This window comes from Conger conger, chromosome 3, assembly GCF_963514075.1.
Source record: "Conger conger chromosome 3, fConCon1.1, whole genome shotgun sequence".
NCBI classification, from domain to species: Eukaryota; Metazoa; Chordata; class Actinopteri; order Anguilliformes; family Congridae; genus Conger; species Conger conger.
Window position 1 is genome coordinate 76,915,256 of NC_083762.1, and position 26,984 is coordinate 76,942,239.

The window sequence follows — 26,984 nt, forward strand, 5'->3', positions numbered from 1 at the left end:
GCAAAATTGATTTTTTAGAAAGAAACACGAACAATGAGCCAAAATCTGAAGGCGACGTCGGACTATAATGCGTGAAGTTTTTTTCAAAGCTTCATTAATACCTAAAACATCAAAACATGTATGCAAACTCAAATGAAATACTAGAAAGTACGTATCACAATACCCTGCATATTTTCTGTTTCATCGAAGCGAAACCCTATGAACTAATAGCAGCTGGGTAACTGAGTTTAGGCAGCTATCAAGTTTAGACTGTAGAGACGCACGCGAGAGACTCATGTTGTAGCCGATTTCGTCAATGTCCTTGAAAAATCAAAGTATTAGCCTATCGAGCAATCGCTAACTTAATCGGTAAGCAACCACTACTGCAATCATCGAGACTGAGCGAAGCGTTGCAAATCCAGTTTCTGGTGTTGACTAAAATATCAGGGGTGAAGGGTATCAAAAGTTTTTAGAAAGTTTGCACTTGCCTCTTTATGCGAGTTTAATTCCCTTTTCAATCCAATCCCTTGTAAGAAAACGTGCAATCCCGTGTCAGACTTCAGAATGAAAACGGGTGTCCGCTTTTATCCCTTCCCCGCTGTTTCAGAGATCCGGGAGAATGCGCGTCGGCTCGTCTCTCATCCAGCTCGACAGAGTTTCAATGAGCTGCGAGGGCGGATCGAGACTACGGGTCCACTGGCGTAGGGAGTGGCAGTAGTCAGCGTTTCATAAGGCTAGGCTCCCCTAATCACCTTCCACGAAAGCACGCCCGAACTCCTTTTCGTAGTTTGATCCAACTCGAGCTAATAATTTAACACAAGACTCGACAATACAACAGCGCCCTCTTGTGTCGCTATTGAAAGACCGCTCTCCCATATCGTTGCTCGGTCCTAACCATAGAACCGACTGGGACGCAAGTGGCCTTTTTTAAGTACACAGCTACGCTACATAGGTCAACATTTATTTATTTATCTGCGAGTACAGATTGATCATTTGTAAACTTATAAGGAGTCTTTGGAGAAGGATATTTGCTGTGAAAAGTTTTTTGACAATTCGTTTTAAAGTAATGGAATGCGAAGATTGGTATGAAATAAAACCTAAAATGTGAAACATTTTGAAACAACAAAAACAAAATAACTCCTCTTTTCAGCAATGTCAATTCCCACACTACTCAAATATTAAATTAAGTAGAGTGCTGTGCAAAAGATTTAGGCAGGTGTGAAAAAATGCTGCAAAGTAAGAATGCTTTCAAAAATAGAAATTGTAATAGTAAATTTTTTATCAATTAACAAAATGTAAAGTCAGTGAACAGAAGAAAAATCTAAATTAAATCACTATTTGCTGCAACCATCCTTTGCCTTCAAACCAGCATCAATTCTTCTAGGTACACTTGCACAAAGTCAGGGATTTTGGAGGCATTTTGTAGGGTGTGTGATTAACCAATTATACCAAACAGGAGCTAATGATCATCAATGTAATATGTAGGTTGAAACACAATCATTAACTGAAACAAATTAGCTGTGCAGGAGGGTTAAAAATGGGTGAGGAACAGCCAATCTCTGCTTCCAAGGTGAGGTTGCTGAAGACAGTTTGATGTCAGAAGTTATAGACCATGGCAAGACTGAGCACAGCAACATAACACAAGGTAGTTATACTGCATCAGCAAGGTCTTTCAAGGCAGACAGGGGTTTCCAGATGTGCTGTCCAAGCTCTGTTCAAGAAGCACAAAGAAACGGGCAACGTTGAGGACTGTAGACGCAGTGGTGGCCCACGGAAACATCATGCTTACAGGTGCAAGACTCATCATGCGTACTTCCCTTCACAATCGGAAGATGTCCAGCAGTGCCATCAGCTCAGAATTGGCAGAAACCAGTGGGACCCAGGTACATCCATCTACTGTGCGGAGAAGTCTGATCAGAAGTGGTCTTCCGACGTAGAAACAAGGCCAAGCGACTGCATGAAAACACAGGAACTGGGGTGCAGAAAAATGGCAGCAGATTCTCTGGACTGATGAGTCAAAATAATGAAAATGAAATATTTAGCGGTAGCAGATAGAGCAACATAGGTCTACAGATTGAATATATTCCCTACGTTATGTAATTTCTGTGTGACAGAATGGGCAGCCACCCAGTGTCCGACTAGCCATTTTCACAAATAGGCTAACGTTGCCTCAGTTCAGCGAACTGATAATTTGCTCAAGGATATCGCAATTCTATCAACGTAGCCTACAACGTTCTCCTCACAGACAGCTAAAAAAATCACTTGCGATACAACCAACGATGTGAAGTTTTATGTACTCCTAACTACAAAATCTTCTCCAGGGAAGCAAGCTTTCACAACGGGAGTTTTCGTCGATTTATGTGATGTTATTCTTTTGTCAATGTCAGTGTAGAGATGGGTGGTTCACATTCAAATGGATTATCCAAGCTTTCATTTGTTTTGCAGGCAATTTTTCCGTGGGCAGGTCTATCTACTGAACCTGACTCAGTCTGGGACCCCTGAACTTACTGAATTTTTTTCTTAGTTATGTGCTTTTCATGTTCAGAGAGATTGCTTCATCATCTTCAGCCACATTGTGTCAGACACACGTAGCTATGCGTACCACAAAGAATATAATTCCCCTGTTCACATTGTGCTTTTTACGGAAATCCCGTGTTTTATCGTGTTTTCGCTGTGTGCGGTGTCTGTATTTCATCTTCACTCTGGAGTCTTTGTGTGAAATCCAATTGGTAACTGTTTCGGTTAAATTTGGAGAAAAACAAAAATGTTTTAATGTTCCGGATAATCTCCCCCCTTGCAGAGCAGCACACACCGTGAGCCAATCTGCATAGGAGTGGCAACAGGGGGTTTGGGGCAATAACTTTGCCCGTGTACTTGTGGCGCCATATGTCAGTGACAAGATCCTTAGGGCAACCTCTGAATCTCCAGAGTTCTTGCTTAGTTGTGGAGGGAGACTACTGTACCTCCAGAAGTTCTGCCAAAGTAAATTCCTGTATCCAGGCCAAGATGGTAGGTCAACAGCTCTTTTAGCTGCAGCATCCACGTGCACATTGCCCTGGGAAACAGGGTCTTATATTTTATTACATCACAGCTAGCTTTGATGGTAGTTTTATTTCCTTGAGTACTCCAACAGTGGTAAGTGAAAGGGGAGTGTTGAGTGACGATGGCAAATCCTGATTTCCTATTTTGATGTCGGGGTCAATAAATGATGAGCCGTCTACAAACAAAGTCATGTCTGGGGTACTGAGGAGGTTTGTAAACAGACCAGGTCTAGGGCTCGAGTCCACTTCAACTGTGGCTTTGCAGTTGTGTGGTTCTCCATCGAGTGGTCATGAGAGTGGTCACCAGTGAGTGATCGTGATGTGTGGTTGGGTCAACAAAACTTTGTAGCCAGAAACTCTTTGGTGGGTTAGGGCATTTTTTCCCTGGATAGCATGGAGTCCACAGCGTGTGACACATGTAAGGAGAGCTCTGCTGTCTTGCTCGCATGCTTCTTTGGATGGGCTGCAGAGTAGGAGATCATCTACATACTGAATGAGTGTGCTCCCATTGGACCGGGCGAAATCGGAGAGATCTTGTCGGACAATTTGGTTGAACACACTTGGTGATTCCACGTGTCCTTGTGGCAGCCTGGAATAAGTGTATTGCTGCCTTCTGTAGGTGAAGGCAAAAAGGGCCTGGGATTGTTCATGTAAGGTGATGGAGAAAAATGATGAGCACAAGTCTATGACAGTGTAATGGGTTGTTGAAGGTGGGATTTTAGTGAGTATTGTTGATGGGTCTGGTACAATAGGATAAAAGTCTCTTTTCCAGTTCCGGCCTTTAGGGGGCGCTCTTGCTTCTGGCAAGGTTCCTGATGGGCCATGGATCCTCCTCCAAACAGCTGGCTGTCGCGTAGGTCATCACTCTGTAATGAACAGGCACTTTGCATGGAGGGGTGTTGAATTCTGGAAGGGCTGCTGGTGTCCCTCTGGTGGGGAGGACAGGAGGTGCTCAGCTGGCCTGATAAAGTCCCTTTTCTGAGTCGTCCTTCCATCTGTAATGGAAGTGTCAGATTGATTTACTTGACTTACCATCATTTGGACCTCCTCAATGTCAGGGTACATTCCTCCAGCAGGGGAAGCTCCAGAATAAGGTGGTGGTTTCTCAGTGAGGGCAGGGCAGCTTGGTTCTGCGTCACTGGGAAGCTCCTCCTTCCCGGGCACCCCTCTCTGCTTCTTCCTGGTAGCTTCACTCCTTCTGCCAAGCCTGTCCTGATGCCTCTGCGACTCAATTCTCCATTGATTAAAATGTTGTCGGTACATATTTTTATCTAATTTTTTCTTCCCCCAGCCTGGGCTCTTTTCTTTCTCAATCAACACAGCCTCAACACAGCCTCAACACAGCCTCAACACTGCCTCAACACTGCCTCAACACTGCCTCAACACTGCCTCAACACTGCCTCAACACTGCCTCAACACTCTCCAAGCAATCAGGTTTAAATGTTCAAGTCTTATCTGGCCACACATTCTTTTTTAAAATAATTATTTATGAATTCATCAATAAATATATTTTATTTATTTATTTTCAAATGTTTGAACATATGGTCCAGGGAGTCACAATCTTATCTAATGTTTCTGAGCAGTTCGTCAACATCATAAGATCAACCTTTCTTCGTTGCATTTGCTTTTCCCCAAAAACTGAATAAAAGAACTGAGAAAAATAAAATAAATGAAATAAAAATAAATGTTAATGGAACTTAATGTTTTCCAATTTCGTCTTATTATTTATTTTAATTATATATGAGAACAACCACTTTGTTCTAGCTCTTGGAAAATTCATAATATTTTTTCTTATTTTTAGAATATATTATTATTATTATTATTATATATGAGAACAACCAATCAATTTGTTCTCTCCCTTGGGAAATTCACAATATTTAAAACACCCGGCAGTAATCACGCATATATTCACAAAAGATTCTCAAACCTTAAAATGGTATTAAAAAAATATAAAAAGAGCGATAGTAGTATATCTGGAATTTATTACTTTTTATTTTCACAGCAATTATAACAGCAGCAGCAATTATAAACTCTCAATCGGAGAGTGAACTTACATTTTACAAACAATGAAAAAATTATCCATGAAAATTCTAGTTGTGTGGCATGCTTAGACAATTACAGTAAATGTGCACTAGATGGTGGTATTTGAGTCCTCAACAGGCCATCTACAATTGTAATGGTAAATGGTTGGCATTGATTTACATTACAATTAAAATTTTGTCATTTGGCAGACGCTTTTAATCCAAAGTGCATAGGTTCTACCACAAGTCAAAGCATCACATCCATAACTCGGAAAATACACATGGAATGCTGTTCTAAACATATAGTCGTCATCATAAGTGCATTTGTTTTTTTTTTTGTTTTTTTTTTTTGTTTGGGTTAGACAAGGAGGATAGGGATATCAGAAAGGGGGGGGCGGGGGAAATCAGGAGGGAGGACTAAGGTAGAGTTTGAAAAGGTGTGTTTTGAGTCTGCGTCGAAATAGGGGGAGGGATTCTGCTGTCCTGACAGTGGTAGGCAAGTCATTCCACCACTGAAGAACCAGAACGGAAAACAGGCGTGAACGTGCAGCTCGACCGCCAGGTGCACGTAGAGAGGGAACCATAAGGCGACCAGAGCTGGCAGACCGGAGTGGTCTAGCTGGGGAGTAGGGAGTGATTAAGGATTGTATGTAAGGTGGGGCAGTCCCCTAAGCAGCCTGAAATGCCCACACTAGGGCCTTGAATCGGATGCGTGCGGCAATAGGAAGCCAGCGGAGGCCAATGAGAAGCGGGGTGACATGAGCCGACCTGGGCTGCCTGGTGATCAGGCGGGCTGCAGCATTCTGGACCAGCTGGAGGGGCTTGATGGCACACGCTGGGAGACCTGCTAGGAGGGAGTTGCAGTAATCCAGGAGGGAAATGACGAGCGCCTGGACTAGGAGCTGGGTGGCTTTCTCCGTCAGAAGATGACGGATACGGCGTATATTATACAGAAAGAACCTGCAGGTTCTGGCAGTGGAGGATACTTGGAGCCAGGGTGAGGCAGTTATCAAGAGTCACCCCAAGATTCTTTGCCGTACGGGAGGAGGAAACTACAAAGTCCTCAACAGTCAGTGAGAGGTCGATTGACGGAGAGGGATGTAGAGAAGCTCAGTTTTGGCAAGGTTGAGCTTCAGGTGGTGGGAAGTCATCCACGCAGAGATATCAGCCAAGCAGGCAGAGATCTGTCTGGTGACTTGGGTGTCGGGGGGGAAGGAAATAAAGAGTTGAGGAAATAAAGAGTTGTATTAGAATTAGAATGAGAATTTATATAGCGCCTTTATCCAAAGCGCTGTACAATGGATGCTTCTCATCCACCCATTCATACACACACTCACACACCAACGGCGATTGGCTGCCATTCAAGGTGCTGACCAGCTCGTCAGGAGCATTTGGGGGGTTTAGGTTTCTTGCTCAGGGACACTTCAACACAGCCCGGGCAGGAGATCGAACCAGCAACCCTCCGACTGCCAGATGACGACTCTTACTGCCTGAGCCATGTCGCCCCTTTTTATGCTACAAGTGTTTGACCTATAGGCGACGAAATGCTACAAGTGTTTGAGCTATAGGCGACGAAATGCTACAAGTGTTTGACCTATAGGCGACAAAATGCTACAAGTGTTTGAGCTATAGGCGACAAAATGCTACAAGTGTTTGACCTATAGGCGACAAAATGCTACAAGTGTTTGAGCTATAGGCGACGAAATGCTACAAGTGTTTGAGCTATAGGCGATGAAATGTTGCAAGTGTTTGAGCTATAGGCGACGAAATATGGGCTGACCATGGATCACTATAAGACATAAAGAGATATTGAGACCCATGTCATCAGAGTTGGGCTATTCTCAGAAATACAGACCACTAACATTTTCAGATTGTTAATGTTGTAATGATGCAGTTGTTAATATGAATTCTGAAAATAAATAAATAAATAAATGAAAGAATAAATAAAATAAATTATTTTATTTTCAAACCCGCCTGTCAAAGAGCCCCTGAGCAAGACCCCCAACCCCCAAATGCTCCTGAGAAGCTGGTTGGTGCCTTGCATGGCAGCTAATCGGAGTTTGTGTGTGAGTGTGCGTATGAATGGGTGAATGAGAAGCATCAATTATACAGCACTATACAGATATACTCACAACCTGTCCCCACCCCAACCCCCAATATCAAACAAAACGAAACAAAGGAACCAAAAAATAACATTACATAATTGAGCACGAATGCAAAAATCCACCAGATCCTGCCATATTTCGGCAGATTCTCCAGATCACATCGGCAGAGGAATTAAACTGGCGGTAGGACTGTGGTTGACCCCAGGACCTCCTTGCTGTGGGGCGGCGGTGCTACCCACTGCACCATCCGTGCCGCTCTACGTAACATGTATGCAGCAGTTCCCTCAGTGTGACTGCAAGATAAGATGCGAGGGTCACACTTCTGTGGTGAATTTGTCCTGTTTTACAGCTGTGAACCATATGAGCATCAGCATCAAAATGAAAAGCACTATAGGTGCTAGTAACCATAGTAACCAGTAGTGATGCCTCTTGCTATGGTCTACAGCCAGGTCCCATATCTTCCCGTCTGCGAAGGAAAAGAGTACATCAATAGGTTAGTTTGACAGCCACACTAATGTATGATGCCACACATGACAATAGTGGTCATGATTTTGTTCTCACAGTACTATTAATTTCATCTAGTCTTGCAAGTCAACATGAAATTAAACCAGGTTATAATCGGTGGACTTACCCCATTTGACCGTCAGATTTCCAAAATGGACTCCACAGCTATAGGACTCCTCAGTGCTGTTTGAGATGTCCAAGCTCTTTCTCAGCTGGCAGGTCCCATCCCCGTTCGGTCTGATCCCAGTGGACAAAAGGCCATCTTTTTCAGCCAAGATGTCTTTATCCCGATAAAACCCCACCGTCATGTTAATGCAGCGAAATCCTGAAACTAGGCAGGTAAGATTAACCTTCCCAGTGTTCAGGTATCTCTTAGCGAATAATGCAGCAGTGGGCTGAGCTGAAATAGCAAAACAGGAAAAGGCTTAATATCCTGTGCACGAGGAAAGGCCTTTTTGGGGTAATGATGAAAATGTGCATTTGTATGTTTGAATGTTCAGGCAGTTTCAAGACAACTTTGTACTGTGTGTCCATTTTGAAAAGGTTGCTTTCCTGCATAAAAACCAATGGAAAATAAGGTCACATTTTAAGTAAAGTATCATCCTCAATTTAAAAAAAAAAAAGCAAAAAAAAAAAAACAATCATTTGGAAGCGTGCATGTAAAACGCACTTTAATTTGCATATGTACTCCCTGGGGTTTTGTATGGCTCTCTGATTTTGTATTGCAGTAATTCAAATAATTCCCTAAATATTGCGTAGTTAAATTCTGATATCTTGGTAAAATATTTCATCTTTTTATAATACTGAGCAGCATGTAGCATAGCCAAGGAAGGGTGCTGGTTCACACAGTAAGATCAGTGCATCTGTATTGCTGCTAACGGCTAAATAACAAAGTGTACAATTATAAATTGCTGCAGTATGCTCTAATTTCGTAAGGGAGGACCATGGTACTAACGTGTCTCCTGGCTCTCCTTTTCTTCGTAGGACGAACTTTTCATCACATGTCTCACGCAGAAGAAGTCTAAGTAGAATGACGTATTTTTGATGATGTCCGTGTCGCTGTTCCACTTGGTTTCAATGGGGACAGCAGATCCCAGTGAAGCCTCCCACTTTTGCTTGGAGAAGCTGAAGGATAGGAAGTCCTCTCCATTCCATCCGAACTGTGCAAAGGTCCTCCTAATTCTTAGATACGGGTTTAGCTCGATCTCACAGCCGAATCTCCCCTGCAGGACGGCAGCACCTGAAACAAACGGATGTATGCAATGCTGAAGTTACCTCCATGTACTGGAACTTCAACTTTAATGTACAAATATACCACTCACCAGCCATTTGAATTCCTTTGTCATTTAAGATGGCAGTTCTGCCTCTGTCCCATTGCTGCATATTGAGGCGTCTGACTGTGTTCCACAGATCATGGCCGTCACCTTCACGCATCCAGTTTCGCATGGGCATGATGACCGCGCCATCGCTGCTGTAGGAGTCAACTGCTTCGCCGTCGAGCCACAGAACTGAAGTGAACTCAGAACGGGTCACCGCAGTGTAGGTGCCTAAAATGGAGTGCACCTCATCTATACGCCGCAAAAGAAACAAACAACAAAAACACATGGAAAAACGCACGCACGCACACAGACACACCCTCTATATACTACAGTGCAAATAAAAATAAAAAACATACATTGAATGTACTATAATCTATGGTGGGAGGATATACATGCGAGATTACGGGGTTAGCGAGGAAACTTAAGCGTTAGCCGTGGTTTTCCCGTACTACGAAGCGGAGTTACATCTGGGTAAAAATCGGCGGGGGAATGTACAGTGGGAGCAATAATTATTTGATCCCTTGCTGATTTTGCCGACTTACAAAGAATGGAACTGTAGAATTTTAGTCATGGGTACATTTTTACATTGAGAGACAGAATATCACAAAATAATCCACAACAACAACATCTACATTTTATACATTTATTATCGTATTTTTGCATGAAATAAGTATTTGATCCCTGACCAATCAGCAATACTTCTGGCTCCCACAGACCAGTTAGTTTTCCATTAAGAAGCACTCCTAATCTCAACTCATTACCCAAAACACCTGTGTCAATCGTTATGTAGCTGTAGAAAAGACACCTGTCCACACAATCAATCAGATTCCAACGTTTCCACCATGGCCAAGACAAAGGAGCTGTCTAAGGACATCAGGGACAAAATTGTAGACTTGCACAAGGCTGGGATGGGCTACAAGAAAATAAGCAAGCAGCTTGGTGAGGAGTTAACAACTGTTGGAGCAATTATTAGGAAATGGAAGCAACAGAAAGTCACCGCCAATCTCCCTCGGTCTGGTGCTCCACGCAAGATCTCGCCTCGTGGGATATCAATGGTCATGAGAAAGCTCAGGGCTCAGCCCAGTACTAGACAGGAGGAGCTTGTTAATCACCGGAAGGCATTTGGGACCACAGCCAGAAGAGAACCATCAGTAACACACTACACCGTGAAGGATTAAAATCCTGCTGCGCGCGCAACGTTCCTCTCCTGAAGAAGGCACATGTACAGGCCCGTCTGAAGTTTGCCAAAGAATACCTGGATGATCCAGAGGAGGCCTGGGAGAAGGTGATATAGTCAGATGAGACCAAAAATAGAGCTATTTGCCATCAACTCGACTCGCCGTGTTTGGAGGAAGAGAAATGCTGAGTACAACCCCAAGAACACAATCCCCATTGTGAAGCATGGAGATGGAAACCTTACGCTTTGGGGGTGCTTCTCAGCTAAGGGGACAGGACGACTTCACCGTATCGAGGGGAGGATGAATGGGGCCATGTACCAGGAAATTTTGGGCGACAACCTCCTTCCCTCAGCGAGAGCACTGAAAATGGGCCGTGGATGGGTCTTCCAACATGACTGACCCAAAACATACGGCCAAGGCAACAAAGGAGTGGCTCAAAAAGAAGCATATTAAGGTCCTGGAGTGGCCTAGCCAATCTCCAGACCTAAATCCCATTGAAAATCTGTGGAGGGAGCTGAAGCTTCGAGTTGCCAAGCGACAGCCTCGGAACCTTAAGGATTTGGAGAGGATCTGCGAAGAGGAGTGGACGAAAATCCCTCCCAAGATCTGTGCAAACCTGGTGAAAAACGACAACAAACGTCTGACCTCTGTGCTTGCCAACAAAGGTTTCGCCACCAAGTATTAAGTCCTATTGTTCTATGGATCAAATACTTATTTCATGTGAAAATATATTAAATTTATAAAATTTATATGATGTTATTGTGGATTATTTTGTGATATTCTGTCTCTCAATGTTAAAATGTACCTACGATTAAAATTCTACACAGTTCCATTCTTTGTAAGTGGGCAAACCTACAACATCAGCAAGGGATCAAACAATTATTGCTCCCACTGTATGTCCACAGCTGGTCCAGGGCAGGTTATGCGCAGGCTATCACCAAACCGTGACTTTCCCGTGTTTATAGGGGTGGCTATGACTATAACGTGTACTATAGCCACCAACCGATAATGACGTTAAGAATGAGAATTTTATTGAAAAGGGGCCGCGTCATAGCAAGGTGGTTACAATCTACTGAATGTGGAAGCGGCAGAAAGAAAATAAATAAATTGCTATGAACGATAAACATTTCAAAACTCAAGGCGAAACACGGCAGGCAAAAACATCGGTTTTTCATGCACTGGTCAATTTTTTTATTTTGAGCTATTTAGCTTCCATATCATGTCTTTCAGACTTGTGAAATGAAAACGCACAAACGCTTTCAATCAACAACCAATCGTAAAAGTAGTTCCTTTTGCCAAGTACGATGTAATTCGCTACATCGCATCACATGACTATGGACTGGTTTCAGGACTTTCGCGTTAGCATGCCGCGGGTAGTTTGAAACCTAGAAAAGAAATGGTCAAAACGCCAAAAATCCGTGTAAAAGCTACTCAAGAGAAATGACCAATTAGCTACGGACAGAAGAAAAAAAATCTAACGGGGAAAATGCGTGTGACAATGAATCCCCCGCTGTCGGTAATGGCCGGCTTGTAATGCGTGATTATTTATGGTTACGCAGCTAAATCTTCTTTCGTTTGTGCTTCGCTGTCGATCATAGCTGTTGTCATACAGTTTTAGTTGTGAACTACCGAACGAGATTCAAATGCGAATCAAGTCGTAGGCTATTAAGTGGATTAACGTTACCGTTAACTTTAATACGAACAACGGAATGATGACAACGAAACGTCCATTCAGAACCACGGGATAGCAAAATAGGCTATTCACTATTCAATTCAAGACATGACACAATTTAAAAATCCATCAAAACAATTAAATCTGAAAACACCATGATATTCGGGATGTTGTCGGGGAAACATTGCAGTTATGCTGGCTGTATACTGTCCGATATCTCCCGGCGATTTGTGCAGCAACTTATAGCTACGTTACGTAGGCTACTTGGAAGAGAAATTCAGCGAGATTCACTACTGTAGCCTGTGTGAACAAAACGTGACTTACCCGAGTCAGCGCACCGAACAATGACAGAGAGCAAGAAAATGAAATTGCTATGAACGATAAACATTTCAAAACTTGAATATGTCCAAATTGCACGCCTATGTGTACGTTCCGAAGGCAACCAAGAGCGACTTTAAAAATACCTCGCTAACGTGACGTCACGTCAGTGGGAGTGGTCAGTCGGTTTCTAGAATGTAGCAAATGCAATGTAGCCAGAAAGCCTTTGGTACCAGGAAGTGAGATAGTCATAGCCGCGCCTATACGTGTACGCTCCGAACCAAACCAAGAGCGACTATAAAAACACTCTCCCCTAACGTGACGCTTCCGCGCTTCGCTTCTCATTTTTAAAGTATTTAATGAAATATAGGAAACGCAAAGAGCAAGCCTTTGGCAACAGAAAAGGCGTGGCCAAAGGGCTAAGCTGTACCCTGACTAATAAAATGATAAAATAAAGATCTTGCTAAGTGCAGTCGTCAAGCTAAAACATTAGAATACCAAATTAGAACAGGAGAGAGCAATCGGAGCGGCTCAAGGCAGGTAACGTGGAACACTTATCTGGCACCCCGCAGAATTCAGTCTCTGATCACGTCTTATAATCTTCGCAGCCGCTTTTCAGAAACGGCAGAGCCCTTAGGGGTCTGGAGTCCCAGCGCACACACCGCCCACCTCACAAAGGAGCCCCGCTTTTATTTAACCAGTCCTACTGTCTTGCAGGACAATTAGTCCAGTCGGGTGCGCTGAATTAGGCTACGTGGGCGTGGCAGAAGAACTCCATTCATCACAGTACCATGGTCCTCCCTTACGGAATTAGAACACAGTGCAGTAATTTATAATGATACACTTTGTTAAAATCAGAGAGCCATATAAAAGTACATATGCAAATTAAAGTGTGTTTCACATGCAAGCCCCCCCTTGCACCCTGAAAAAATGAATAATAAAAAAACGAATGAATGCAAAACCCTGGGCCGGTGAGACTTAAGGGGTTAAGTATGTTGTGATCAGATGTCATTTTATTAATTCTCAAGCTGTTGAGGTTTTAATAACATTTCCACGCACCAAAATGGACTCCACAGCTATAGGACTCCTCAGTGCTGTTTGAGATGTCCAAGCTCTTTCTCAGCTGGCAGGTCCCATCCCCGTTCGGTCTGATCCCAGTGGACAAAAGGCCATCTTTTTCAGCCAAGATGTCTTTATCCCGATAAAACCCCACCGTCATGTTAATGCAGCTGCTGTAGGGCAAAATTCACAGAACAAAAGATCTCCCTCCTTAAAGCATGATAAACAATCACAAGTCAAAGTCAGACTCCACCTTAGTGAGCAGGCTGGTTCCTCCAAATCTCTCTATGATGTATGCTAAAAGTGTATCAATATATACATATTAAAGTATGATATGTACCCTGTATAGATCCAAACTGATTAACTGCTAAATTGTGAGCTAGCTGGGGCGGGGGAGGCGTCTCGAACTGTGTGGTCAAGGACACGGGCAAAGCGAGATATGCCTTTACAGCTGATTTTCTCCAGGACTCTCGATGTTTTATGCCAGGAGTGTATCTATTTGACCTAGAACACTAATTATAGCTGAGCTTATGAAAACGCAAGAAACCACAGTGAAAACTGTTGAAATGAGAGCAAAGAATGCAACGTACATTTACTCCCTTAGAAGAGAATAATTAATCAATTATTTAGTATGTCTGTATATTAGAAAAGCATGTTAGAAGTGAATATTAAATCAAATGTTTAGTATGTCTGTATATTTTCAAAGATTACTGCTGCTTAGTTTGTCTTATAAAAGCGAAAGATACAGAGTGACGTGTATGGATGATGTGTGTGTTAGAGGGGGGGCATCCAGAACTTTATGAGGTCTTGTTTTCCACTCTGCCAAGAGCAGGTGCGGGGAGAAGTGAGGACAGGGGTAGTCCTGAACTTTGTTCGTAGTTGGCAGAACGCCCTGAACTTTGTACAGAGTTGGCAGAGCATAAGGACCGTTGGCAATTTGCCACAATGACGTTATGGGAGGAGCGTTGGGAGGAGTTACGATAAAAACAGTGTGGGTGATTTGCCAGAATGAGGTTTGAGGAGGAGTTGTAGGTGGAGTAACTGTGTATAAAATGGGTGTAAAAATGACAGTCGGGGTTCAGTTCTGGAGAGCTGATCCGACTTCAGGCGCTGCTGCTAATAAAATCTGATTTTCCTGAAGAAAAAGCCGTGGTGTCGTCTTTTCCCTCGCGAAGATGTTTTTCGACAAATTGAAGATTTGGACTCTGTCTTTTCCTAGACACGACACTGTAACTAGGCAGGTAAGAATAACCTTCCCAGTGTTCAGGTATCTCTTATAATGCAACAGTAGGCTGAGCTGAAATAGCAAAAAAGGAAAAGGCTTAATCTCCTGTGCCATGTCTCCATTTATGGCTTTCATTGTTATTATTCTTTTAAAACATAAATAAATAATGAAACAAAAATGATCACAGGTCTCCGAAAACCTTACCAAGATGTAGTCCAGGGGGCCTCTTCAGTTATGAAGTAAAAGGCACCCCCAACTCCTCACTGCTTATGTGGTTTTGCGAGGCAGTAGGCAGTTTTGCTACAGATGAGTGTGACCTCAACGCTGCATAACGCATTTATTTAATTTGTTTATCATCTTCAGCCACATTGTGTCAGACACACGTAGCTATGCATACCATAAAGAATACAATTCCCCTGTTCATATTGTGCTTTTTACGGAAATCCCGTGTTTTATTGTGTTTTCGCTGTGTGCGGTGTCTGTATTTCATCTTCACTCTTGCCCTGTCCCACCCCGGTTGTATAAAGACCGTGTATGCATTTGCGTCTGCGTTCTGTAGGCGAGTTCGTGTGTACTGGTTTGGAGGTATTTTGTTTATAAACAATAAAAAATTATCCATGAAACAATTCTAGTCGTGAGGCATGCTTAGACAATTACAGTAAATGTGCACTAGATGGCGGTCCTCAACAGGCCATCTACAATTATGCTACAAGTCTTTGACCTATTGGCGACCAAATATGGGATGACCAGGATCACTATAAGACAAAGAGATTTTGAGACCCATGTCATCAGTTGGGCTATTCTCAAAAATACAGAACACTAACATTTTCAGATTGCTGATGTTGTAATGATGCAGTTGTTAATATGAATTCTAAAAATAAGTAAATAAACAAATGAAAGAATGAATAAATAAATAGAATAAATTATTTTATTTTCGATCCCGCCTGTCGAAGAGTCCCTGAGCAAGAACCCAAACCTCCAAATGCTCCTGAGAAGCTGGTTGGTGCCTTGCATGGCAGCCAATCGCTGTTGGTGTGTGAGTGTGTGTATGAATGAGTGAATGAGAAGCATCAATTATACAGCACTATACAGATATACTCACAACCTGTCCCCACCACAACCCACCCCCCCAAAATCAAACAAAACGAAACAAAGGAACCAAAAAATAACATTAAATAATTGAGCACAAATGCAAAAATGCACCAGATCCTGCCATATTTCGGCAGATTCTCCAGATCACATCAGCAGAGGAATTAAACTGGCGGTAGGACTGTGGTTGACCCCAGGACCTCCTTGATGTGGGGCGGCGGTGCTACCCACTGCACCATCCGTGCCGCCCTACGCAACAACATGTAGGCAGCAATTCCCTCAGTGTGACTGCAAGATAAGATGCGAGGGTCACACTTCCGTGGTGAATTTGTCCTGTTTCACAGCTGTGAACCATATGAGCATCGGCATCAAAATGAAAAGCACTATAGGTGCTAGTAACCAGTAGTGATGCCTCTTGCTATGGTCTACAGCCAGGTCCCATATCTTCCCGTCTGCGAAGGCAAAGAGTACATCAATAGGTTAGTTTGACATCCACACTAATGTATGATGCCACACTCGACAATAGTGGTCATGATTTTGTTCTCACAGCACTATTAATTTCATCTCGTCTGGCAAATCAACATGAAATTAAACCAGGTTATAATCGGTGGGCTTACCCCATTTGTCCGTCAGATTTCCAAAATGGACTCCACAGCTATAGGACTCCTCAGTAGTGTTCGAGATGTCCAAGCTCTTTCTCAGCTGGCAGGTCCCATCCCCGTTCGGTCTGATCCCAGTGGACAAAAGGCCATCTTTTTCAGCCAAGATTTCTTTATCCCGATAAAACCCCACTGTCATGTTAATGCAGCGAAATCCTGAAACTAGGCAGGTAAGAATAACCTTCCCAGTGTTCCGGTACCTCTTAGCGAATAATGCAGCAGTGGGCTGAGCTGAAATAGCAAAAAAGGAAGAGGCTTAATATCCTGTGCACGAGGAAAGGCCTTTTTGGGGTAATGATGAAAATGTGAATTTGTATGTTTGAATGTTCAGGCAGTTTCAAGACAACTTTGTACTGTGTGTCCATTTTGAAAAGGTTGGTTTCCTCCGTAAAAAACATTGGAAAATAAGGTCACATTTTAAGTAAAGTACCGTCCTCATTTTTTTTTAAAGAAGATGAAAACAATAATTTGGAAGTGTGCATGTAAAACACATTTTAATTTGCATATGTACTATCTGGGGCTGTCTGATTTCGTATAGCAGTAATTCAAATAATTCCCTAAATATTGCGAAGTTAAATTCTGATATCTTGGTAAAATATTTTATCTTTTTATAATACTGAGCAGCATGTAGCATAGCCAAGTGTCTAAGGTACGATGACTGTGACCCGGAAGGGTGCTGGTTCACACAGTAAGATCAGTGCATCTGTATAGCTGCTAAATAACGGCTAAATAACTAAGTATATAATTATAAATTACTGCAGTATGTTCTAATTCCGTACGGGAGGACCATGGTACTAACGTGTCTCCTGGCTCTCCTTTTCTTCGAAGGACGAACTTCTCATCACATGTCTCACGCAGAGGAAGTCTAAGTAGAATGTGATATTTTTGATGATGCCCGTGTCACTGTTCCACTTGGTTTCAATGGGGACAGCAGATCCGAGTGAAGCCTCCCACTTTTGCCTGGAGAGGTTGAAGGACAGGAAGTCCTCTCCATTCCATCCGAACTGTGCAAAGGTCCTCGTAATTCTTAAATACGGGTTTAGCTCGATCTCACAGCCGAATCTCCCCTGCAGGACAGCAGCACCTGAAACAAACGGATGTATGCAATGCTGCAGTTACCTCCATGTACTGGGACTTTAACTTTAATATATTACTTTTGTTTTTAAACCTCAAATATCGGGCTACTCACTCACCAGCCATTCGAATTCCTTTGTCATTTAAGATGGCAGTTCTGCCTCTGTCCCATTGCTCCATATTGAGGCGTCTGGTTATGTTCCACAGATCATGGCCGTCACCTTCACGCATCCAGTTTCGCATAGGCATGATGGCCGCACTATCGCTGCTGTATGAGTCAACTGCTTCGCCATCGAGCCACAGAACTGAAGTGAACTCATAACGGGTCACCGCAGTGTAGGTGCCTAAAATGGAGTGCACCTCATCTATACGCCGCAAAAGAAACAAACAAAAACACATGGAAAAACGCACGCACACAGAAACACCCTCTATATACTACAGTGCAAATAAAAATAAAAAACATACATTTAATGTACTATAGTCTTAAGGTCCTTACACACCGGACGCGATGCGAAAAAGCGATGCGAAAATGCGAGACTTTTTTTTTTTTAAACAAAAGATTCGCCTAAGTTTCAGAACGAAAAAAACATGGATTCAACTTCATCCAGTGACGACGATGTGGTCCTCTACCTGCTCACTCGACAGAAGAAGAGGAGATTTTGGGTACATCCTGTATTACAAAGTCACACTTTATCTTGCTACCAACTCTACTTCCAAAAGTAAACTACATAAGCTTACAATCCTGACAGCCGAGTTGTTCGGCGATGCTGCTCCACACGTTGTCCTTAACGTCATTATCTTTGTACTGTTGATGTTCCTTATCATATAACACGGGGTTTTGAGACACACAAACAATTAACTGGTCCGCCATTTTCTATTTTTATATGGTTTTGTAAACTAATCTGCGATCACTTGTGGCACTCTTTGCTGTACCGTGCGTAGTGTACATTGTCGTAACGTCGTTCCACGCAATGTGATTGGTTGATGCGTTTATTCGCAGCGCGAAACTTCAGAAGTTTCGCTCCTGGATGCGAAAAAAAACCCGTCGTTTTTTCGCGGCGAAATATTCGCGTCCGGTGTGTAAGGACTCACAGGAAACCAGCAGTTCTAAAAAAAAATTTTTTCGTGCGAATTATTCGCGCGAAAAATACGCGTCCGGTGTGTAAGGACCTTTATGGTGGGAGGATATACATGCGAGATTACGGGGTGAGCGAGGAAACGTAAGCGTTAGCCGTGGTTTTCCCGTACTACGAAGCGGAGTTACATCTGGGTAAAAATCGCAGGGGGAACGTACAGTGGGAGCAATAATTATTTGATCCCTTGCTGATTTTGTAGGTTTGCCCACTTAAGATTGGAACTGTGTAGAATTTTAATCATGGGTACATTCTAACATCGAGAGACAGAATATCACAAAATAATCCACAATAACAACATCATATAAATTTTATACATTTATTATCGTATTTTTGCATGAAATAAGTATTTGATCCCCTACCAATCAGCAATAATTCTGGCTCGCACAGACTAGTTAGTTTTCCATTAAGAAGTACTCCTAATATCAACTCATTACCCAAAACACCTGTGTCAACTCGTTACATCGTTATGTAGCTGTAGAAAAGACACCTGTCCACACAATCAATCAGATTCCAACGTTTCCACCATGGTCAAGACAAAGGAGCTGTCTAAGGACATCAGGGACAAAATTGTAGACTTGCACAAGGCTGGGATGGGCTACAAGAAAATAAGCAAGCATCTTGGTGAGAAGTTAACTGTTGGAGCAATTATTAGAAAATGGAAGAAACACAAAGTCACCGCCAATCTCCCTCGGTCTGGTGCTCCACGCAAGATCTCGCCTCGGGGGATATCAATGATCATGAGAAAGGTCAGAGATCAGCCCAGTACTACACAGGAGGAGCTTGTTAATCACCTGAAGGCATTTGGGACCACAGTCACGAAGAGAACCATCAGTAACACACTACACCGTGAAGGATTAAAATCCTGCTGCGCACGCAACGTTCCTCTACTGAAGAAGGCACATGTACAGGCCCATCTGAAGTTTGCCAAAGAATACCTGGATGATCCAGAGGAGGCCTGGGAGAAGGTGATATGGTCAGATGAGACCAAAAATAGAGCTATTTGCCATCAACTCGACGTGTTTGGAGGAAGAGAAATGCTGAGTACAACCCCAAGAACACAATCCCCACTGTGAAGCATGGAGATGGAAACCTTACGCTTTGGGGGTGCTTCTCAGCTAAGGGGACAGGACGACTTCACCGTATCGAGGGGAGGATGAATGGGGCCATGTACCAGGAAATTTTGTGCGACAACCTCCTTCCCTCAGTGAGAGCACTGAAAATGGGCCGTGGATGGGTCTTCCAACATGATAATGACCCAAAACATACGGCCAAGGCAACAAAGGAGTGGCTCAAAAAGAAGCATATTCTGTGTGCATTAGTGTTCTGCAGTGGGTTGGTTGCATTTTCTCCTGGATTAGTTAAGTATTATTTGTTTGCTTGCTGATTCTAAATTCAGTTTAGTTGTCATTATAGTGTTCTGTTGTGTACTTGTTTGTTTGTTAGCTATTACAAGTGGTGTTTATTTAGATTCAGTGAAACTGGGTTAGGTGTTTGTTTCTCTCAGGTAAGCTAGGCTATTAAGTTAGGCTATTGTTTTACTGGCTGGCAGGCCACAGCTTTTGTTGTAGGAGGAGCCAATACTTTGCACCCTGCTCAGGGTATAATTACTGGCACACCTGAACTCACTTCAGTGTGCATTAGTGTTCTGCAGTGGGTTGGTTGCATTTTCTCCTGGATTAGTTAAGTATTATTTGTTTGCTTGCTGATTCTAAATTCAGTTTAGTTGTCATTATAGTGTTCTGTTGTGTACTTGTTTGTTTGTTAGCTATTACAAGTGGTGTTTATTTAGATTCAGTGAAACTGGGTTAGGTGTTTGTTTCTCTCAGGTAAGCTAGGCTATTAAGTTAGGCTATTGTTTTACTGGCTGGCAGGCCACAGCTTTTGTTGTAGGAGGAGCCAATACTTTGCACCCTGCTCAGGGTATAATTACTGGCACACCTGAACTCACTTCAGTGTGCATTAGTGTTCTGCAGTGGGTTGGTTGCATTTTCTCCTGGATTAGTTAAGTATTATTTGTTTGCTTGCTGATTCTAAATTCAGTTTAGTTGTCATTATAGTGTTCTGTTGTGTACTTGTTTGTTTGTTAGCTATTACAAGTGGTGTTTATTTAGATTCAGTGAAACTGGGTTAGGTGTTTGTTTCTCTCAGGTAAGCTAGGCTATTAAGTTAGGCTATTGTTTTACTGGCTGGCAGGCCACAGCTTTTGTTGTAGGAGGAGCCAATACTTTGCACCCTGCTCAGGGTATAATTACTGGCACACCTGAACTCACTTCAGTGTGCATTAGTGTTCTGCAGTGGGTTGGTTGCATTTTCTCCTGGATTAGTTAAGTATTATTTGTTTGCTTGCTGATTCTAAATTCAGTTTAGTTGTCATTATAGTGTTCTGTTGTGTACTTGTTTGTTTGTTAGCTATTACAAGTGGTGTTTATTTAGATTCAGTGAAACTGGGTTAGGTGTTTGTTTCTCTCAGGTAAGCTAGGCTATTAAGTTAGGCTATTGTTTTACTGGCTGGCAGGCCACAGCTTTTGTTGTAGGAGGAGCCAATACTTTGCACCCTGCTCAGGGTATAATTACTGGCACACCTGAACTCACTTCAGTGTGCATTAGTGTTCTGCAGTGGGTTGGTTGCATTTTCTGTATTCAGCGTCAGTGTTATTTAAGCAGTTGTGTAGCGCACCAGCGGCAGCTGTGTGCGGCAGCCTCGGCTACTTGCCTCGGCGTACGAAGTCGCAGGCGTACAAAGTCGGGGGTGTCTATCTACGGGTGTCCATCCAGGTTGTCCGAGAGCCTGATGTTGGATTTTGTTTTTGCTGCCTGCCCTCATTCCACTGTGTAGTATTCCCCTTGTCCTCCCTAGTTCCCTCCATGTGTTTCCTTCCCATCCCTGTCCTCTCTCCTCTCCCCAGGTCCCAGTCAGGTAGGAGGTTTGCCTCCCGCCAACATGGGCAGAATATCTCTAACCTCATCTTCCCTCCCAGATCCCCTGGTATTGATCTCTGTGTGGCTGGTGGCCTCTGGAACTGCCAGTCCGCCGTCCAGAAAGCAGACTTCATATCTGCCTATGCCTCCCACCTCAACCTTGACTTTCTTGCTTTAACTGAAACGTGGCTCTCACCAGAGAACACGGCCACCCCGGCTGCCCTTTCCTCTGCCTTCTCTTTTTCCCACACACCCAGATCCTCTGGCAGAGGAGGTGGCACAGGTCTCCTAATCTCATCCTCATGGAGATCTAGTGTCTTCTCCTCATCCCTCTCCTTCTCCTCTTTTGAATTTCATGCGGTTTCTGTTACTCTGTCGTGCAAACTGTTTATCATTGTTGTTTATCGCCCCCCGGGTCCTCTGGGGAACTTTTTGGATGAGATGGACATCCTCCTCAGCTCCTCACCTGTCAATGACACCCCCCTGATCCTCCTGGGTGACTTCAACCTCAACTCAGAGTCCACCCAGTCTACCTTTCTCTCCCTCCTCTCTTCTTTTGACCTTACCCTCACTCTTTCCCCTCCCACCCACAAAGCAGGCAACCTTCTTGACCTCATCTTCACAAGGAGCTGCACAACAACCAACCTCTCTGTAACACCACTCCATATATCTGACCACTCCTTCATCTCTTTCTCTCTTCCACTCTCCTCTAACACCCATCCATCTCTCCCACCATCCACTGTCACCTGTCGACGGAACCTACGCCACCTGTCTTCCTCCACCCTCTCATCTACAATCCTCTCCTCCCTACCATCTGCGGAGTCTTTCTCTCGACTGTCTACCGATGATGCGGCTACAACTCTCATGTCCTCCCTCTCATCTTCCTTTGACTCTCTGTGTCCCCTCACCACCAAACTAGCTCGGGCCTCCCCCCCCAGTCCCTGGCTTTCTGATGCTCTACGAGCTGTCCGAACCGAACTGCGGGCGGCGGAGAGAAAATGGAAAAGGTCCTGTCTCCCCAGTGATATGGCTTCCTTCCATGCCCTCTTATCATCTTTCCATTCCTCTGTCTCTCTAGCTAAATCTTCCTTCTTTCACTCGAAAATTAACGCAGCCGCCTCTAATCCCCGCAAACTGTTTTCAACTTTCTCCTCTCTTCTGGCCCCCCCTCCCCCCCCACCCCCCTCATCACTCACACCTGATGACTTTGTCTCCTTCTTTGAAAAGAAGGTCGATGCTATTCGCAATTCCTTCTCCCAACCCTCCACCCCTGCTGACCCTCCTACCCTCCCCAACTCCCTAACCTCCTTTTCTCCCCTCTCTGACGCCGACACGCTGAAACTCCTTACTTCCCACCGCCCAACCACCTGTCCTCTTGACCCCATCCCCTCTCCCCTCCTACAATCTATATCTGAGGACATTCTCCCTTTTCTCTCCTCTCTAATCAACACCTCCCTCTCTTCCGGCACCATGCCCTCTTCCCTGAAGAGGGCCAGAGTCACTCCCCTCCTCAAAAAACCTACTCTCGATCCCTCTGCCCTGAACAACTACCGGCCTGTCTCTCTTCTTCCCTTTCTCGCTAAAACCCTGGAACGGGCGGTCTGCTCCCAACTGTCCACCTATCTTCTCCACAACAATCTCCATGACCCCAACCAGTCTGGCTTCAAGAGTGGCCACTCCACTGAAACCGCCCTGCTCGCGGTCACTGAGGCACTCCTCTCTGCTAAAGCAAAATCCCTCTCCTCTGTCCTCATCTTCCTCGACCTGTCGGCCGCCTTCGATACAGTCAACCATGAGATTCTGCTCTCATCGCTGGCTGGGATGGGTGTCACAGGTTCTGCACTCGCTTGGTTTTCCTCCTACCTCTCTGGTCGCTCCTACCAGGTGACTTGGAGGGGCGCACTCTCCGACCCTCAACCCCTACGAACTGGAGTCCCGCAGGGCTCGGTTCTTGGGCCTCTCCTCTTCTCGCTATACACCATGTCTCTTGGTTCTGTTATCTCTTCCCACGGCTTCTCTTATCACTCCTACGCTGATGACACCCAACTCTTCATTTCCTTCCCCCCTGACACCCAAATCACCACACAGATCTCTGCCTGCTTGGCTGATATCTCTGCATGGATGACTTCCCATCACCTGAAGCTCAACCTTGCCAAAACTGAGCTTCTCTACATCCCTGCTAAGTCCTCTCCGTCAATCGACCTCTCACTGACTGTGGAGGACTTTGTAGTTTCCTCCTCCCGTACGGCAAAGAATCTTGGGGTGACTCTTGATAACTGCCTCTCCCTGGCTCCACAAGTATCCTCCACTGCCAGAACCTGCAGGTTCTTTCTGTTTAATATACGCCGCATCCGTCATCTCCTGACGGAGAAAGCCACCCAGCTCCTAGTCCAGGCGCTCGTCATTTCCCGCCTGGATTACTGCAACTCCCTCCTAGCCGGTCTCCCAGCGTGCGCCATCAAGCCCCTCCAGCTGGTCCAGAATGCTGCAGCCCGCTTGATCACCAGTCAGCCCAGGTCGGCTCATGTCACCCCGCTTCCTATTGCCGCACGCATCCGATTCAAGGCCCTAGTGTTGGCATTTCAGGCTGCTAAGGGGACTGCCCCACCTTACATACAATCCCTGATCACTCCCTACTCCCCAGCTAGACCACTCCGGTCTGCCAGCTCTGGTCGCCTTACGATTCCCTCTCTACGGGCACCTGGCGGTCGAGCTGCACGTTCACGCCTGTTTTCCGTTCTGGTTCCTCAGTGGTGGAATGACTTGCCTACCACTGTCAGGACAGCAGAATCCCTCCCCCTATTTCGACGCAGACTCAAAACACACCTGTTCAAACTCTACCTTAGTCCCCCCTCCTGATTTACCCCGCCCCCCCCTTCTGATACCCCTATCCCTGTCTAACCCCCCGCCCCCCCAAAAAAAAAAAAAAAAAAAAAAAAAAAAAATTGCACTTATGATGACGACTATATGTTTACAACAGCAGTCCAGGTGTATTTTTCTAGTTCTGGATGTGATGCTTTGACTTGTGGTAGAACCTATGCACCTGTAAGTCGCTTTGGATTAAAAGCGTCTGCCAAATGACTAAAATGTAAATATTCAGGTCCTGGGGTGGCCTAGCCAGTCTCCAGACCTAAATCCCATCGAAAATCTGTGGAGGGAGCTGAAGCTTCGAGTTGCCAAGCGACAGCCTCGGAACCTTAAGGATTTGGAGAGGATCTGCAAAGAGGAGTGGACGAAAATCCCTCCCAAGATCTGTGCAAACCTGGTGAAAAACTACAACAAACATCTGACCTCTGTGCTTGCCAACAAAGGTTTCGCCACCAAGTATTAAGTCCTATTGTTCTATGGATCAAATACTTGTGAAAATATATTAAATGTATAAAATGTATATGATGTTATTGTGGATTATTTTGTGATATTCTGTCTCTCAATGTTAAAATGTACCTACGATTAAAATTCTACACAGTTCCATTCTTTGTAAGTGGGCAAACCTACAACATCAGCAAGGGATCAAACAATTATTGCTCCCACTGTATGTCCACAGCTGGTCCAGGGCAGGTTATGCGCAGGCTATCACCAAACCGTGACTTCCCGGGGTTATAGGGGTGGCTATGACTATAACGTGTACTATAGCCACCAACCGATAATGACGTTAAGGATGAGAATTTTACTGAAAAGGGGCCGTGTCACAGCAAGGTGGTTACAATCTACTGTATGTGGAAGCGGCAGAAAGAAAATAAATAAATTGCTGTGAACGATAAACATTTCAAAACTCAAGGCGAGACACGGCAGGAAAAAACATCGGTTTTTCATGCACTGGTCAATTTTTAGATTTTGAGCTATTTAGCTTCCATAACTTGTCTACTTTCAGACTAGTGGAAGGAAAACGCACAGAAAATCTTTTAATCAACAACCAATAGTAAAAGTAGTTTTGCCAAGTACGCTACAACGCATCACATCACTATGGACTGGTTTCATGACTTTCGTGTTAGCATGCCGCGGGTAGTTTGAAACCTAGAAATGAAATGGTCAAGACGCCAAAAAACGCCGTGTAAAAGCTACTCACAAGAGACATGACCAATTAGCTACGGCCAGAAGAAAAAAAGTCTAACGGGGAAAATGCGTGTGACAGTGATCATGCCAGAGAATCACCTGCTATCAGTAATGGCTGGCTTGTAATGCATGATTATTTATTGTTACGCAGCTTGTTTCGTTTGTGCTTCGCTGTCGATCATAGCTGTTGTCATACAGTTTTAGTTGTGAACTACCGAACGAGATTCAAATGCGAATCAAGTCGTAGGCTATTAAGTGGATTAACGTTACTGTTAACTTTAATACGAACAACGGAATGGTAACAACGAAACGTGCATTTAGAATCACGGGATAGCAAAATAGGCTATTCACTTTTCAATTCAATACATGACACAATTGTAAAATCCATCAAAACAATAAAATCTGAAAACACCATGATATTCGGGGAAACATTGCAGTTATGCTGGCTGTATACTGTCCGACATCTCCCGGCGATTTGTGCAGCAACTTGTAGCTACGTTACGTAGGCTACTTGGAAGAGAAATTCAGCGAGATTCACTACTGTAGCCTGTGTGAAAGTGACAAAAAGTGACTTACCGGAGTCAGCGCGCCGAACAATGACACAGAGTAAGAAAATAATGAAATTGCTAAGAACGATAAACATTTCAAAACTTGAATATGTCCAAATTGCACGCCTATATGTGTACGTTCCGAAGGCAACCAATAGCGACTTTAAAAACACTCCGCTAACACGTCACATCTCTATCCTACAGTGCAGATAAAATAAAATAAAAATGAAAACATACATTGAATGTACTATAGCCTATAGTGGGAGGATATACAGACGAGATTACGGGGTTAGCGAGGAAACTTAAGCGTTAACCGTGCGTTTCCCGTACAACGAAGCGGAGTTACATCTGGTGGGAAAATCGAAAAATCGCCGGGGGAACGTGGGTCCCTAAACCGTGACTTTCCCGTGTCTATAGGGGTGCCTATGACCATAACGTGTACTATAGCCCCCAACCGATAGCGACGCTAAGAATGAGAATTTTATTGAAAAGGGGCCGCGTCACAGCAAGGTTGTGAACAATAAACATTTCAAAACTTAAGTTGCATCCACGCTAAAACGTCTGAAAGAACAAGTCGGACATATACTGTATGTGAAAGCGACTTACCCGAGTCAGTGTGCCGAAAATTGACAGAGAGTAAGAAAATAAAGAAATTGCGATGAACGACAAACATTTCAAAACTTAATGCGAGACAAGCCAGGCAGAGATCTGCTGGGGGGTTTACGGGATACGACTGTGCCCAGATTTGATAGACGCGGCGCTTCAACTGAAATCTAGGCAGGAGCCCGTTTGAGAAACCACGGAGGCGTGGCTCCTACAGCCGCAACACAGCACACACACTGACATGACATCACAACATGGCACTGACAAAACGGGGAGCTTCACATGGGCAAGTGTGGTTGGCTTTGAAGACGCGTAACTTACGTTTTTAAATTCATCACTTCGTTCATCGCAATTTCTTTATTTTCTTACTCTCTGTCACTGACTCGGGTAGGTCACGTTTTGCCACTTTCACATAGGCTACTTAGAAGAGAAATTCAGCAAGATTCACTAGCGACTGTGGTCTAAGTGGCGTGAAGTGCAGC

At 44.1% G+C, this 26,984-nt stretch overlaps 3 protein-coding genes across 8 annotated transcripts in view; all 3 read right to left on the reverse strand.

Annotated features, from left to right (window-relative positions):
• The window catches only part of myo1b (myosin IB), a 103,123-nt gene extending 102,406 nt beyond the window's left edge, over positions 1–717 (reverse strand). For all 5 annotated transcript variants that reach the window (XM_061234723.1, XM_061234722.1, XM_061234721.1 and 2 more), the window contains exon 1: positions 468–717. The gene's annotated coding sequence lies outside the window, so the exon portion shown is untranslated. The remainder of the gene's footprint in view (positions 1–467) is intronic.
• A 6,409-nt stretch (positions 718–7,126) lies between these two features.
• On the reverse strand, positions 7,127–12,177 carry LOC133123845 (class I histocompatibility antigen, F10 alpha chain-like). Its single transcript, XM_061234477.1, has 5 exons — positions 12,144–12,177; positions 8,973–9,218; positions 8,606–8,890; positions 7,778–8,050; positions 7,127–7,612 (listed from the first exon to the last, which is right to left on the reverse strand). The coding sequence occupies exons 2-5, from the start codon at positions 9,100–9,102 to the stop codon at positions 7,461–7,463; spliced, it is 840 nt and encodes a 279-aa protein (XP_061090461.1). The 5' UTR covers positions 9,103–9,218; positions 12,144–12,177; the 3' UTR covers positions 7,127–7,460.
• Positions 12,178–15,577: 3,400 nt separating this feature from the next.
• Positions 15,578–26,659, reverse strand: LOC133123844 (class I histocompatibility antigen, F10 alpha chain-like). Of its 2 annotated transcripts, none has more exons than XM_061234475.1 (6): positions 17,982–18,476; positions 17,363–17,608; positions 16,969–17,253; positions 16,128–16,400; positions 15,911–15,962; positions 15,578–15,798 (listed from the first exon to the last, which is right to left on the reverse strand). In XM_061234475.1, the coding sequence occupies exons 1-6, from the start codon at positions 18,112–18,114 to the stop codon at positions 15,675–15,677; spliced, it is 1,113 nt and encodes a 370-aa protein (XP_061090459.1). In that variant the 5' UTR covers positions 18,115–18,476; the 3' UTR covers positions 15,578–15,674. The 2 variants fall into 2 exon arrangements, with proteins under 2 accessions (XP_061090459.1, XP_061090460.1); XM_061234476.1 differs by lacking the exon at positions 17,982–18,476 and adding an exon at positions 26,506–26,659 and having other exon boundaries at positions 15,579–15,798.
• Positions 26,660–26,984: the final 325 nt, after the last annotated feature.

What these genes read in the sequence shown, in the direction of transcription:
- LOC133123845 (XM_061234477.1), bottom strand. Translation starts at nt 9,102, where the DNA reads ATGCCCATGCGAAACTGGATGCGTGAAGGTGACGGCCATGATCTGTGG. An exon ending in CAAAGGAATTCAAATGGCTG is followed by an intron (nt 8,891 to 8,972) that starts GTGAGTGGTATA and finishes CGTTTGTTTCAG; the next exon opens with GTGCTGCCGTCCTGCAGGGG. An exon ending in AAATCTGACGGTCAAATGGG is followed by an intron (nt 7,613 to 7,777) that starts GTAAGTCCACCG and finishes TTTCCTTCGCAG; the next exon opens with ACGGGAAGATATGGGACCTG.
- LOC133123844 (XM_061234475.1), bottom strand. Translation starts at nt 18,114, where the DNA reads ATGGCGGACCAGTTAATTGTTTGTGTGTCTCAAAACCCCGTGTTATAT. An exon ending in AAAGGAGAGCCAGGAGACAC is followed by an intron (nt 16,401 to 16,968) that starts GTTAGTACCATG and finishes TTGCTATTTCAG; the next exon opens with CTCAGCCCACTGCTGCATTA. An exon ending in AAATCTGACGGACAAATGGG is followed by an intron (nt 15,963 to 16,127) that starts GTAAGCCCACCG and finishes TTGCCTTCGCAG; the next exon opens with ACGGGAAGATATGGGACCTG.